This window comes from Ambystoma mexicanum, chromosome 5q (assembly GCF_040938575.1).
Source record: "Ambystoma mexicanum isolate Mex_15411 chromosome 5q, UKY_AmexF1_1, whole genome shotgun sequence".
Taxonomy (NCBI): Eukaryota; Metazoa; Chordata; class Amphibia; order Caudata; family Ambystomatidae; genus Ambystoma; species Ambystoma mexicanum.
The window spans coordinates 239150908-239166353 of NC_090933.1; the positions used below are offsets into that span (position 1 = coordinate 239150908).

Below are 15446 nucleotides of genomic sequence, written 5' to 3' on the forward strand. Positions count from 1 at the left end.
CTAAGTGTGGACATGCTAATATTCGCAATTCTATCTAAGTGTGGACACGCTAATATTCGCAATTCTATCTAAGTGTGGACATGCTAACATTCAAAGTCCCATCCAGATGCAACGCAGGCCAATATTCATAATATTATGGTATGGGAGTCTACTGCCCTGGCAGTTAAACAATCAGAGGTGGGCATACCCTAAGAACTAAAACCGGAAGTGGCAGTTTGTGGAAGCACGGGAATGGCGAAGGGTCGCCTGGTGAGTGTTTAGACCAGCTACACTTGCGGCCTGAGCACGACTAGGACCGCCCATTAAGATGATTCCAAACAAGTGATCTGTTTCTTCCAATATACATATTGTGCAATTTATTGGGATGAAAAAGAATGTTATGCTGGTTGGTTGGGGGTGGGGGGCCACAGTAGCGGTTTGCCCTCGCTATGGGTTGTCACCAAGGCGCAAAGTTAGTGGCCTGGAAATGGCATTCCGGTTACTGTGCCCTGTCCCAGATGACTTCGGCTCCGCCCTGTGCTCGCAGAACTGCTACAGGGCAGCTAAACTACACAGAAAGGGCTCACCGGGGCAGCTCTAATTTTGGACACCCCTCCTCCCCCCATTCTTCTTGTGCGTGAATACACGAAACGGGGCTGGCAGGGGAGAGGAATGCAGGCTGCCTGGTGACTGAAAGGAAGGCTGGCTTGACAGCAGACAAAAGAAGGCGGAACTATGTGGGGTAAATGGCCAAGTAATGCGGGGCTCGGTACAGAAGCGCCGCGCGCTTGGCGGGGGAACGTTGGCAGAGCAGGGCCGCAAGGGGAGAGGCTCGGCAGCAAACAGTCCACGTGCAGGGAGAGGTGCCGTGCACTGGCCGTGCAGCGCTGACACCTCTGTGGTGCCGCTGCGCGCCGCAGCTGTGGGAACAGATGCCGAGAAGCTGCCAGATGTGGGCTCCCAGCCTGGGACAGCGGCGGGGCTTACCTGGCGGGTTGGCTCCAGCCTTTAATGACAGGAGCTGAGGGGTTGCGGGCCGGTGCAGGACCCGAGAACCCTGTGCTACAGGGACTGTGGGACTGTGCCGCGAGACATCTGGCCACTGCCGAAGGGACCGCCACTGCAAACGGCTGAAGAGATTGTGGCGGTCGTGAAGTACCCTGGGACCCCATATGCTTCAGAAGAGACTGCAGTAGGGGATGATAAAATGAGACCCGCGAAACCACTGAAAAGACTGCAGTAGTAAATTGCTCTGAGACCCTGTGTGCCGCTAAGCAGGCTGCAGCTGCGGGACTGCACTTCGAGACCGCTCTTGCTGCCGAAGAGACGGCATCCTTGCATTCTACCATGAGACCCTCAGCACTGTTGTAGAGACTGCGGCTGTGTGTTGTGCTGCGCGCCCCACTATCCTGCGTAGAGACCACAGCTGTAGAATGATACCATGAGACCGCTCCAAGCTGCTGGATCGAGAGACTCTAACTGAAGGATACCACCCCGAGAATCCAGGTACTGCTCAGGAAACTTGCGGCGTAGCGCTGTACGGTGAGACTCGAGGCACTACTGGAGGCGCCGCAGCTGTAGACTGGCGCAATGCGCGGCTCTATGGCGCTGAAGAGACTGCCTATTGAGACCCCATTTGCTTTTGGCGAGGCAGCCGGTGCGTGATTGCAACACGAGACCCTCCATGCTGCGAAAAGACTGCTTTTGTAGGATTGTTCCGCGAGACTCCTGGCACTGCCGAAGAGACGGCTCTTGGCCCACGTGCCGATGGGTGCCACGGCACTGCTGAAGAGACTGACGCCGTAGGAGTGCACCATGCGACCCCCTGCGCTGCTGGAAAGTCTCCCCGTGTAGGAGTGCACGATGAGACCCCCTGCGCTGCTGAAGCGGCTGCAGCTGCGGGTCCTGCGGCGCGGCACCCTCCTGCTCCTGCTCTGCTGGGCCGCCGCCTGGGTCCTGGTGAACACCTTCCTCTTCGTGCACAGGCGCGTCTTCTCCGAGCGCTGCACCGATGCGAAGAGTAGGGCCATGCTGGCCCGGCTGGTGAGTCCCGTGCACGCCCCTCTCCTGGTTCCTCCTGCTTAGACGACTGTCAGGAGGAGCAGCTCCTCGGCCGCTGCCCCTGACCCCTACCCTGCACAGGAAAGGGGGCATGTACACCAAACTAAACCGGGTGCGTGCTTAGCATATCTGCCCCTGCGCAAAGCTGCAGTCACCAGGTGCTTTGCAGACAAGACCACCACGAGTGCAGTTTAATAAACACAAGTGCCCCTGCAATGTGGTGGTCGGCAGCCTCCATTAAAGGGGCCCCTGTGTTTCCTTTAACACACCCCCATGAGTTTAAGCTTCATGGGTTATTTATTTATTTATTTATTTATTATATACACGAGGGACAATGCACAATAGTTAGGAAATCGGATTTGACAGAAGCAGTAAGCGTCTTACAATGGGGTGTGTTTGAGGGGCATTCTGACCAGTTTGTGGAGGGAAGTAAATGAAACCATCACTGGGGACAAAACATATGTCAACATACATAGTTTAAGGACAATGAACATTGGCCATTTTTAAGTGCAGGTAGGCGGCAAGGCTAACTGTGCTCAGCATGTGACCATGACGGGTGAAGTGCTAGAGTGGAGGCAGAGGTAGTGAGGGACAGAGGCAAGGGAAACATGTCAGCTAGATGGCAGATGAGAGGTAGGTTAAGAGGGTAACTCAGAGGCGAGGAGGTAGGCTTTTGGTTTGGCTTTGAACAAATCCGTGTGGACTGTTTCTCAGATGTCTGGGGAAGGGAATTCTGAGTTAGAAGAGAGAAGGAGAGGAAGCGAGAGGAAGCACAGGGAGGGCGAGGAGCCACAAGGGTAGTCAAGGAGTCAGAGTGGCGATTATGAGAAGGCTTACGAGTTGGATAGAGGAGGATAGATACAGTGGTGCCTTGCAGCGGATAGAGTTGTGAACGAGGAAAAGCCATTTAAATCTGGCCCTGTTTAGCATTGTCAACCATCTAGCCTGGTGACGGTACGAGGAAGTACGTGTGAAGTGCGGGAGTTCAGAGAGAGCCCTGGTAGCAAAGTTAATGATCTTGTCGAGAGGACAGAAGGCATAGTTGGGGAGACCAGAAAGGATGCTGGCACAGTAGTCCTGTTTATAGAAGACAAGAGTGGTTAAGAGATGCTTGGCAGTGTTGAAAGGAAGGAGGTGCCTGATTTTCCCGAATATTTAGGGTTGAGGTGAGCTGCTATTCCAGTTCTGGAGATGAAAGTAGATAAGGTGTGAGAAGGGTTATAGATGACGCCGAGGTTTCTAACTGAAGAAGTTTGGGGGAGAATGCCAGGTGGGAACTGGATAGGCAGAGGAAGAGATGAGAGAGGGCATTTGTCAGGGAAGAAGAGCACCACTGTTTTGGTAGAGAGAGTGTGAAACCATCCAATATTTAATGGCAGAGAGAGTGGTGGTAATTTTGATAGAGCAATCAGAGGAGAGTTCAGGAAAAGAAAAGATATGGGTGTCGTCCGCGAAGAGTTGGCACAGGAACCCAAGAGAGGAGATTAGTGCCCCAAGAGCAGAGGTGTAGAGTGTAAAGAGGAGCGGACCCAAGAGAGAGCCTTGTGGAACACCAACGGTTAGAGGACAACATGCGACTTCATAACAGCAATAATGTGTGTTATTTATATAGTGCTACAAAGCTAAGTGACTGTAGCCATGCTATATAAACTATGTTAAATTAAAGTATGTTACGGTTTAAAACAACACAATATTGTTTTTAGAAATACAGGTAACATTAAGTTGATTTATTGCCAAATGTAAAGTGCGTAGAGATAGGTTTTTGGCATTTTTCATTCATCATGCTGTGGTTCAAGTGGGTTTTATAAGTTTCGTCACAAATGTCACCTTGTATAGGGTAATGCTGTTGCCCTGGTTACCCATCAGTGACAAATGTGCTTCACTAAGCACTCTTTATTTTGCTTTGCTGGTTGAAATGTCTGCTTGTTTTGTTCTTTAAGTACATTAAGGAGTGTTATGGCTTGTCATGGTACGAATTTTAGGGAGACGCTCTTGTTAAGGCATCACCCGTATTGGTTCATTGGAGTTTTCAGTTGGCTTTGCCAATGCTTGTTTAGGAATTGTCTAGGACGTTGTGTGCATGCTCCAACAGCGAGGGCCTGATTTACAAAAGCATTTTTCAATGAGACAACCCCATTGAAAACGCTTTGTAAACCAGCCCCGGTGTGTTTTGTCACGTGACCAGTTCAAGCCAGGTGAATAGCAGCGCAGGAGCGTCTCAACACTATCGCGTATTCCTCGCCCTTAAACGAAAGAGCGTTAAGCACCCAGAGCACGCGCGGTGTCTGGCTGGGTGTGCTGGGGGCACCCTATGCAGGTGTCTAGATAAGATGATCCGGTGTCTGAGCCAAATTAACCTTGGCTACACTGGGTACGGGATTCTCCATTCACTAGCAGGTGTTGTAACCGCCTGTTGTTTCACACCCAGTGTATTGGGGGAACTGTTGCCTCTTTGGAGGGTTGGAGCTGTTGGAAGGAGTAGACGGGGCCAATGGGGCGTGGCCACCAGCCAGGTTGCGCAACACAGTATCCCTTCATAGAACAGCAAACCTATCGATTTGCATAAAAGCAAAGAGCATTATGAGAACATCAAAACGTCCACAATTTTAAATATTAAACATGCTTTATAGAGATTCAGTAAGAAGCCTTTTAAAGTGAATAATGGACTCTTCTATTTTGATTGGTCACAATAATCATGCTAATAAAGAGATGTATGGTAAATGGTAGGACATATATGCTAGTCGTTTGAACACCTGAAAAACTGAACGGGTAGATTTGGCCATTTCTGCCTGGAGTGCTGAGTCTTCTGAACGCTCGGTTGAAAAACCAGCTATTCGTGCAACGAGCAGACAGACTGCTTTCAGCCTTGAAAGGGGTCTGCTCGTTGAGACAGCAGGACTTGGGTCCTGGCCCCTGCGCATGGGGGTCATTTTAGGGGAGGGGCAGGGCCCCTGCAATGTTGTACACGCACATGCCTCGAGCGCCCCTCTGCTTTTCTGTACTACGCCCCACGATACAGGGTCTTCAGTTCAGCCCCTTTCAAGCCAAGCCATTCCCGACGCCACCCTAGCGTTCCCACTTCCCGACGCATCCTCTGCTCTTGGTCAGTCGCCGCCGTCAACAAACATCGCTTCTGGAGTATTTCTGGGTCCTTCTCGTGCCAAGGGGCTAGAGGCGCCTCACGTGGAGGCGTAAAGAATGCGCAAGCCAGTCCATTCATGCACTCACACCCCTGACCTGGGATACCATTCACCGCCTTCGGCCAAAAAAAACACACTGGTCAGCTGCTTGGTGAACGCCCTTGAGAGTTACCTGTGTGGGGGCAGAGGGCAGATGTGCTCAGGCGGGCGGGGTCTCACGTTCAGAAGCCAGGGCAGCCTCCTAACATGAGTTCAGTGCGAGCTGGCCCCGCTCCCGCCCATTCCTCTGCTATATAAATCGCTCAGCCAGAGTCAGCTGAAACCACATTCGGCCTGTTGCATGGCTGACCGCTGAACGAAGACACGCATGTCACTCGCCAATGCAAACACAAGCCTGCACATCCCAGATGCTGTGGCAGGCAGTGCCAGACTCCCCGGCAGGAAGACTTCAACAAATTACAGCCTAAAACTGCTCTGCGCCATTAGCGGTGGCGGGAAGGAATTCAGGCAGTGCGCAGGCACCGGGAGCCGTCAGATGAAGCTCACACACCCCCGCACACGTTTGGCAGAACCGATTGCTCTATGCCTGGTTTTAATCGTGCAGCCGAGCAAATAACCCGACTTTATAACCCATGCCATAAGGCTACTTGTATAGCAGTCTCTACATATTCTAAAAACTGTAATTTATAACACTAAGACATGCAAGCTAGCAACAGCAAGTGCTATTATAAAATAAATTACTTCAATTACCATATTTTTTATTTTAACACACATTTCAGCTTGAAAGCTCACGCCTCTATATTCTGAGTGGTGCGTAATCCTGTGTTGCGCACTCGCACCGCTCCGGCATGCCTGACCCTGTGTTGTAAATACACACGAGTGTCCGACACCTTGTAGGAATTCCTCTGGCCCTCCAGGCCTCTCTGGGCCTCTCTTTTCGTGTGACATGTCCGAACAGAACCATCACCTCAACATACTTGCTGTTTTGGCAGATGAGGGGGTAGTGAGAGAACATTATAGGCCCAAGGTGGCACACTTTATTTAAATGGAAACGCTGGAATTTGAATGCAGGCACTCGACCACGTGTCTTTTCAGCTCTGGTTGGGAAAATAAAAACAACATATAATAAACCAGCCTGACACGTGTGTTTGTGTGTATGCGCGTTGCCGCATACAGAGATGTTAGGCAAAAAGAGTATGTTTGTGCACAATGTGAAGAAGAGGAGACGCTCCCAAAAAGTAGATACCATGAAAAAACACTTGACAGTTGAAAAAAGGAGACAAGGGGCCTCATTACGACCGTGGCAGAGTGGGATTACGCCAGCGGTAATCGTGGCGGACCCGTCCGCCTTACTACGAGTTCCCGTAGCGCCATGGAGCCTTTTTCCGCCCGGTTTTTCCGGGCGGGGAAATCCATGGCGCTACGGGACCTTGATGTTAATTACGCCACCGTAATTTACGGTGGCGTAATTAACGCCTTCCCCACTCCCATTATACCCTATGGGGCAAAAATGGGAATGGGGAAGGGTAAAATGGGGATTGGGGATTTACCGCCCCGCCAAGGTCGGAATGGGGCGGTAAATCCGCCAACCCCCATGGCGGTATTGGCAGCTTTCCGCCATGCTCCATGGTGCATATTGCACCATGGATCTCCGCCAGGGTCGTAATGAGGGCCAAGAAGTCTGTTTTGAGAGAAGGCATAGATTTCAAAAGCCACCTGGAGCTGTGTGGGGAGCTTTTAGATGCAAAAGCCCCCATCAGTTCTCAACACCCAAACATTAAACGCGAATAGAGCCTGATCCATGGAAGTGTTTTATAATGGTGCAATCACATAGGAAAACGTTCCATAAATCAGGCCCTAAATTGGGGAGACTTTCTGCACATTCACTTGGTGCTTTCCTGTTTTGCTGCCCTTTTTCCTTACTTAAGCAGTCGTCCAGCCTCTTTTCTTTTGCAGTTGGCGAGCAGGTGCAAGTGGATCTAGGTCACATGGCCTAAGCCCCATCCACCTTCTCAGCCCTGCCTCTTCCTTTCTGCTCTTAACCCTTAGATCAAGGGCGTCTCTCGCCCGGGCATCCGAAGTGAGGGGCAGATGAAGAAAGAGGCAATTACTCTTTGGATCTGTTTGGACCGGTTGGACCCAGGGCCTGATAGCCTGCTCAGACAGACAACAGGTAAGCACGCGCCAACATATATTTTCTCCCTCTGTCACCCCAGGCCATCCCCAGCATCACCAGTCTACGCTGACTTTGCCCCTCCTCTAAGGCATCGACTCCGCAATGGAGCACCTCACCCACATCAGCCTCAAGCCCATCAACACCCCCTTCCCATCCACAACACAGAAGTTGATGCTCGCCAACTTTCGCTCAGCTATCCCCTATGGAGCAGACATCACCAACCTCTTCACTACACACAACCTTCACGCCATCTTCATCACTGAGACCTGGCTTACACCCACCGTCAACCTGCTACCCGACACTGCCAAACATGTTGTTTCGGATCCCTCAGTATGTGGCCAGTCATCAGGTAACGGCACAGAAAGCAATGCGGCTGTTGGGGATGATGGCATCCTGCATCTAGCTAGTTCCACATGCCCTTCTGCGCCCTGTGCAGGAGTGGCTCTTGCGCTAATGGTGTCAGGCAAGCGGCCAGTGGGACGATCTAGTGGTTGTCTCGACAGCCCTCGTTCAGTCTATGCAGTGGTGGTTGAAGGAGAACCATCTGAAGGGAACATCCTTCACCACCCCCTCAGTAGAAGCCACTCTCAACACAGACTCATCCCAGTCGGGATGGGGAGCACACCTTCTACACCAGATAGCGCACAGCATGTGGTCTCAATCAGTTGCGGACAACCATATAAACTTGTTGGAGCTACTTGCTGTATTCAAAGCCCTGAAAGCTTTTAAGACACAACTGCAAGGGAAGACTGTTCTGGTCCTTACAGACAGCACCATGGCCATGCATTACTTGAACAAACAGGAGGCCACACACTCCCCAGAGCTGTCCAAACTGTCAAAGAGCATTTGGAAATGGGCATTCAAATACAATATGTTACTCCTGTCACAACATGTTCCAGGGGAACACAGTCTTCTGGCAGACATGCTCTGCAGAGACATGCAACTACCCGTAGAACACGAGTGGCACTTGCACATTTTACACAACATCCTTGAAGAATGAGGACATCCAGACATCAACCTTTTTGCAACATTGGAGAATTCTCAATGCCCAGATTACGCCTCTGGGTATCCACAAAAAAGGTCCAGGAGGAACAGTCTTTGAATAACCTAATACTAGGCACTGTTATTCCAGTAAATGTAAATGCTTTGTAGTTTGGTGCAGCACCTGTAACATCAACCGAATTGGCTGTTCACCCACACACATAGGGCCTCATTACGCAGCCGTCGGTAATCCTGCCGGTGCTACGGGCGGGTTGACACTGGACCCGTAATATTTTACTGGCGCCTGATTAGAACTCCGGTGGCCCGGGAAGTCAGGTGCCGTTCAAATCTAAGTCCCCATTCCCATAGAGTGAGGTAGGACTCTATGGGAGTGGGGACACAGAAGCACTAGCACCGTTGCTAACAGTGCCGGTGCTTCCGTGACCGGTCTGCCTACCATGGCCGCTGTGCCTGGCATGGTCAGACCTGTTGGGCACAGCGGCCACGGCAGGCAGATTCAGAGTTTGCCAATCCAGAAACAAGGGTGCCGGTGAGCTTACCGGCCCCCTTGTTTACAGACCAGCAAACTCCTAATGTGGTCCATAGTCCTGTAACTTACCTCTTAGACTCAGGACTAGTTTTTAATTCTCTAAATGTCAACCTTGCTACCCTTTCTGCCTACACTGCATCTCAAAGCAAGGTTTCATGGTGGAAATTCCCTCTAATTAAGGCTTTCATCCTACTATCTCTAATACATCTCCCAGCTCCCAGATGGCACTTGAATGTCCTTACTAAATGTATGGGCCCTCCTTTTGAGCCAATGCACAAAGCTAGTGTCAGGGCTCTCACCTATAAGACTGCTTGTCTGGTGGCTATTACCTCTATTAGAAGAGTTAGTTAACTGCAGGCTCTCTGAGTTCAAGACCCATTGTGGTAACAAAGGACAAAGTGGTGCTGCACACACATCTACGCTTTGTGCCTAAATTCATTTTTAAGTTACAAGTGAACCAATCCATTGAACTTCCAACTTTCTTTCAGAATCCCACTAACACAGCTGAAAGAAGCCTCCATATACTAGATGTCAGGAGAGCAGTGACGTTTTACCTTGAAAAAAATACTAAGAAAGACAGACCAATTATTTGTTTGTCTCTGTTGCCGCTGGTAGAGAAGGGGACTCTGTCTCTGAGTCGGAAATCTCTACATGGATTGTGAAATGCATCAGAATGTGTTACTGTCTGGCTGAGAAAGATGTACCCTTTACGCCTAGAGAACATTCTACTCGAGGCACAGGAGCTACAATAACTTTTACTGCAAAAGTTCCTCTTGATTCTATTTGCAAAGCGGCTACCTGGAGTTCTATTCACACTTTCACTCAAATTACTGCTGAGACACGCACTCTAAGATTGATTTTCAGGAGGATCAGGCAGTGTTAAGAAATCTCTTTGCTGCCATCCATCCCATATCCCACCACCATCTCCTGGTGCTGCTCGCTAGTCTATGTTCAGCATGTGAATCTAAGCAGATTCACAAGCATCAGTAGACATACATTTGTGGGGTTTAATCAAAGGCCCCAAACCAACAGAACTGAAGGGCCCATTGAAAGAATGACATACCAGCCTTCAAAAAAACCTTCACACTGAAAATGGTCCTATTAAGGCAGACTGTGGGGGTTTCTGCAAGTAACACAAGTAAGCGCTATATGAAAAGGCCACGCATTGGAAATCGAAAGGCCTATCTGTCATTACAAAGGAGAAGGTCGAATTGAAAAGCAGCCTTTTTATTCACAGTCACAGAAGAAATTCAAAAAGCGCTTTTTACATGAAAAAGAGGATGTTCAAACACTGACACTAAAATGGCTTGGCATGCACGTTTGCAGTTTTAAAGCAAGACATGAGAAACATGTTCCCCTGCTAACATAAGATATCAGGGAAAAGACTTAGTGTGTGTTGACAAGATGTAATGTATATTATGTTTCACATGCAAAATACTGTGAACAATTGAAAAGAAAAGGCCACTTTGTTTCCATGGGTCAAATGTAAATTTCATTTGGGGCCAAGGCAGACCTTTTTGCTTGTTGTTGGGCAGACTTCACACAGGACTTCCCACTACAGGCCTGTTTGCCTTCTAGTCTGGAAAAATACTTCTTTTGAAGCTCTTGCATCCCAGCTATTTACAACCTGCAGCCTACCAACTTCAAACAACAGAATGGAAAATGGCCTAGCCAGTGCATGACTGAAATGCGAGGAGGAGCTGTGCAATCAAGGGAAGATGAGCTCTGAAAAAATTACAAGAACATAGAAGGTTTTGCAGAGCAAATTGATGGTCAATTCCAGATAACAGGTCACATGCTGGCCAGGAATGGCAAATGGCCTGGGGGAGGGGGAGCCCAGATTTCCATACACATGAAGATTTCCAATTAGTTTAAAGGGACTATCCTAACTGATGCATTTTCTTCAGCAACCACAAGTCGTAATGCATTAATTTATGTGTCATTTTAAAGATACATTCCAGGCAATTTTGTTGAAATAAAATGCATCCACCTGCGACTTAGGGAATCATAATGGCAAGCTAAAATGTGTTTCTGGCTGTTCTAAACATGTCCCAAATTTAAGAATTGGAATACTGGTGGAGGGTAACATTAGGTTTTTGGCGAGTCAATTGCATGTTCATAACTGTTATGGCTTTTGAATGAACAGTGGAACATTGCCACACGCAGGGGCAACATGGTGCAGACCGGCTGTTGTTTTATTAAATGCCCCATGATTAGCTGAAGCAGAAGATATAAAAATCATGGCATTTATTAGTAAATTACAAAGTTTTGCCATGAAAGTACTTTTTGCCAAAAAATGTACATGAAATAAAAGGGGATTTCAAATGGTAGTTGCCATATTTCTGTTCTTTACTCGAAAACCAATCCTTACCGAGAGACTGGACCTGGGTGGAGTGTGATGAATCAAATTCCAGGGCACTGGTGGTCCAGGGATGAATATCGGTTTCTAAACCATCAATCAGCCCCACAACTCTAGTACACCAGAAGAGATCCAAACAGATTGGAAACACAAATCAATTATAAACCTCGTTTTCCTATTTTAGTAACATGGACAGAACGACGAGCTTATCTCCGAAAGGTCGTGGATCGTTGGTTAGGTGCAGCACAGAGAAAATACAACTATTACCCAATGATAAAAGGGACTGTCCAGTCAAGGTTGTATAAAAATATCAACTTTATTATTATCACAACAGACAGTTCTAGCACACCACAAAATACAACCCACCCTGTAAAGAAATGCAGAGGACAGATAGTTTCAATTCAGGAAAAGGGATGCACTCTGGATACTAACAGGAGGGTAGTCAGTATAGTAATCAATCACAAAAGTTCAAGGATACTTGGTTTCAACACAAATGGAGCAATGGGTGGTAAAATGTCACTAGGGTCCTTCGGAGAATAACTAGGGGGACAGAACCACAATGTACCTTGTGCTTGTAGAAGTTCTTGGTGCTTGACAGTGTAGAGTCAGTTTGCAGCTTCTGTGACAGAGTTCAAGATGGGAGACAGCTGTGGGTATTAGACAGTAGGCAGATCGGCGAGCGTGGCTGGATGGATGGCTGCAAGCTGGCCTATATGGTGGCTCAGGGCCAGGAATCGTCTCAATGTTGGTCAGTGGTTCTGAAGTACTGGTCGAGGCATCTTGGATGGCTTTAGCGACTGAGGCATAAAAACAGTCTTTGGTGCAGTGAGTTGCAGCTCGCATGCAACATTAATCAACAAAACCGCATTGTGCGACCATCTGACCCAAATGCATCTTTAATTTGCATCACCTCTTATAAATTGCTCCCAATGGCCAGAGAAGATCACAGAAGCTGCAACAAAGTATTTTTGCCACTTTTTGCCAAATGTGCTCCCGAAATCGCCACTGCAAAATGGCCCCACGAGCTCTAACACCTCTGCTAAGGTGCAACCTGCCGATTTGCCTGCCTTGGGATTGGCCAGCTTCCCCTACAACAGCCGATCGCAGTGGTCAGTAGGCGGAAGCCAGCACAACCACACAGAGGCACAACTTCAACAAGGCACTCTCTGTGCCTGTCCGTGCCGCCGAGGCTGCCAAGTTCACCTACTCTGTAGTTCAGCACATCTCTCTATTACCTGTGATCCGCCAAAACAACCAACCGACCCCGCGCAAGAGAACGTTGAACCTTTGGTAAGTGCAAGGCTCTCCCTTGACTTCCAACATTTCCATTCACACCACCTGCAACTTGCGCATCTACTAACTCCATCCAACCTACCAACTGACTTTTCCTGACTTCATGATGAAATCATATCTACCAAAGTCGTTACCTCCCATCCGGCCCACTGATCATCTGCGCAGCGTGCAATCTGCATCGTAATAATATTACTCTGCAGTCATGTGTTCTACGGTACGACTATTGCACCGCCCGTTTGCCACCTGCTGCTCCACATCCTTTGCCTTTATTAACACAGCGCACACTGCATACTGTATCTCAGCTTTATTGCCTCATTACTGCGGGCTGCTCCATGCCATACTATCTATAAGTGCATTATGTATACTTCACTGTATCGGTACTGCCTTGCTATCCTGCACTGCACCACAGTATAACTGTATGGCCCCACTGTCTCATGCTGCACCACACATCCATAGTGCCTCACAACCATAGCATTGTAATTCCACTGCTGTCATTTGTTGTGTTGCAAGCTCGATTTTTTTATCACTGTCAATCTCTGCTCTAAGCTCACCATTTGACCTATGTACCTAGCCTATTGTGCCCTACCATCCGACCTATGCATCTAGCCTATTGTGCCTTACCATTTGACCTATGCACCTAGCCTATTGTGCCTTACCATTTGACCTATTGTGCCTTACCATCTGACCTATGCATCTAGCCTATTGTGCTTTACCATTTGACCAATGCATCTAGCCTATTGTGCCTTACCATTTGACCTATGCATCTAGCCTACTGTGCCTTAGCATTTGACCTATGCACCTAGCCTATTGTGCCTTACCATTTGACCTATGCATCTAGCCTATTACGCCTTACCATTGACCTAGTTTGCCTTACCATCTGACCTATGCATCTAGCCTATTGTGCCTTACCATCTGACCTATGCATCTAGCCTATTGTGCCTTACAATTTGACCTATGCATCCAGCCTATTGTGCCTTACCATTTGACCTATGCATCTAGCCTATTGTGCCTTACCATTTGACCTATGCATCTAGCCTGCTGTGCCTTACCATTTGACCTATGTACCTAGCCTATTGTGCCTTACCATTTGACCTATGCATCTAGCCTATTGTGCCTTACCATTTGACCTATGCACCTAGCCTATTGTGCCATTTGATTATTGCATTGAGCACATGGCTAAGTCCTAGCATGCTCACTACAGCCACCTACCAGATTGCCTGTATCTTTCTTTTCAAATTGAGTTTTACACTCTGCTTTACAGAACCCCTCACACTATCCATCAGGGACCTATCAAGTATGCCATACTCTGCCTTTACCACCAATACTATAATTAAATGTCCCCTAGCTATGAATGACCTTCAATGCCTAATCGTGAGCAACCCTTGCACAACGGAAGCAAGGAACTCGCGCCTCAGAGCGAGACTAGCCAAAATATACACGAGCCTCCCATCAGCTCGCTACCCACCCTTGCAGGAAAGAGGACCCCAAAAACCCTGCCTGACATAACACCCACAAATACAAAGGTAGCATACAACGGCACTCCTAGGACTAAAAACTGCACACCCCAGCATTCCAAACGTAAAGACCATCTAACCTCCCACCTAGCAACTACAACTCCCACAAGCCCACTTATCAAAGGAGCTCTAATAAACTCCAGATCTCTTGTAGCACATGCCGCAGAGATTGCTGATCTGATACTGGGCGATAATTTAGACTTCCTCGCAATCACTGAGACATGGTTGCATGCTGCAGCAGGCCCTATGCTCATGCTAGCAGTTCCTGAGGGCTATACAATCCTAAGACAAGATAGACAAGGACCAGAGGCGGAGGCATTGCCATTATCTACAAATGCACCCTCTCCATGAGATCAGCAACCCCTTACGACATCCAGTCATGTAAAGTCCTTTCTGTCAAATTACCATTGATCAACTCAATATCCATTTGATCTACCGCCCCCCGGGCCCAACCGGGACATTTGAGGAAGACATCCATACTATACTCTCCAGTAACCTCAAAAGCTCCATGCAGGTACTACTACTTGGGGACCTCAACTTGGGATTCAAAGACCCCTCGGATCAGTCTACCTTAGCAACGGCAAACATCCTATCAGAATATGGCCTTACCCAAAGAAGCAAAACCCCCACCGACAACAAAGGGGGAATACTAGATTGGGTAGCAGACTAAAACTGCCATGGCAACTTCCTTTCCACTTCACCCCTACCATTGACTGACCACTATCTACTCTCATTTATGCTCTCCATCAATAAAACCTCCCATACCTGCCCCTAGGGCTCCACCCACCTTAACTAGAACTAAAAAGAGCATTACAGTGAATAGGCTCACCCCTGCTATTCTCCCCACCCTCAACTCACTTCCTAACAGTACTGACCCAGAAAGTATGGTCAATGAATACAACAAAATTATGGCTTCCTCCTTAGAGCAGATTGCCCCTCTCAAACTGAGACCAAGTAAGCCAAAAACCACTTAAACAAATGGTTTACACCATTCCTAAAAACATTTAAGGCAACAAAAAAGAAACTGCGAGGCTGCATGGAAACTACTACCATCAGAAGCCAACAAACTAAAGCTTACAAAACTCTCATCACTCTACAAAAATGAAATTTGCTTAGCTAAACAGGAATCCTACCACACCCGTATCTCCCAAGCTAACTTCAATATGAAATAATTATTTACTATTCTTAAAGAACTAGAGTCTCCCATTGCAATACCAGACACTTGCACCAAAGATAAATAAAATGGTGCTCAGATATCCAACACGCACTAGCTAATAAATTATCCATATTACAAAATAAAATATCCCAAAAAAAAGCATCTTTAAATGTTCCAACCACACCTAAATCATCTGTGAAGACCACTGAAAACCATCCCATCCGATTTAACTTCTCT

The 15446-nt window shown here is 48.1% G+C and overlaps 1 protein-coding gene across 1 annotated transcript in view; it reads left to right on the forward strand.

Moving 5' to 3' along the window:
* Positions 1–583: 583 nt before the first annotated feature.
* The window catches only part of DIPK1C (divergent protein kinase domain 1C), a 458421-nt gene continuing 443558 nt past the window's right edge, over positions 584–15446 (forward strand). The window contains exon 1 of the mRNA XM_069620749.1: positions 584–2022. Within this exon, the coding sequence (XP_069476850.1) occupies positions 1843–2022 (180 nt within the window). The 5' untranslated portion in view covers positions 584–1842. The remainder of the gene's footprint in view (positions 2023–15446) is intronic.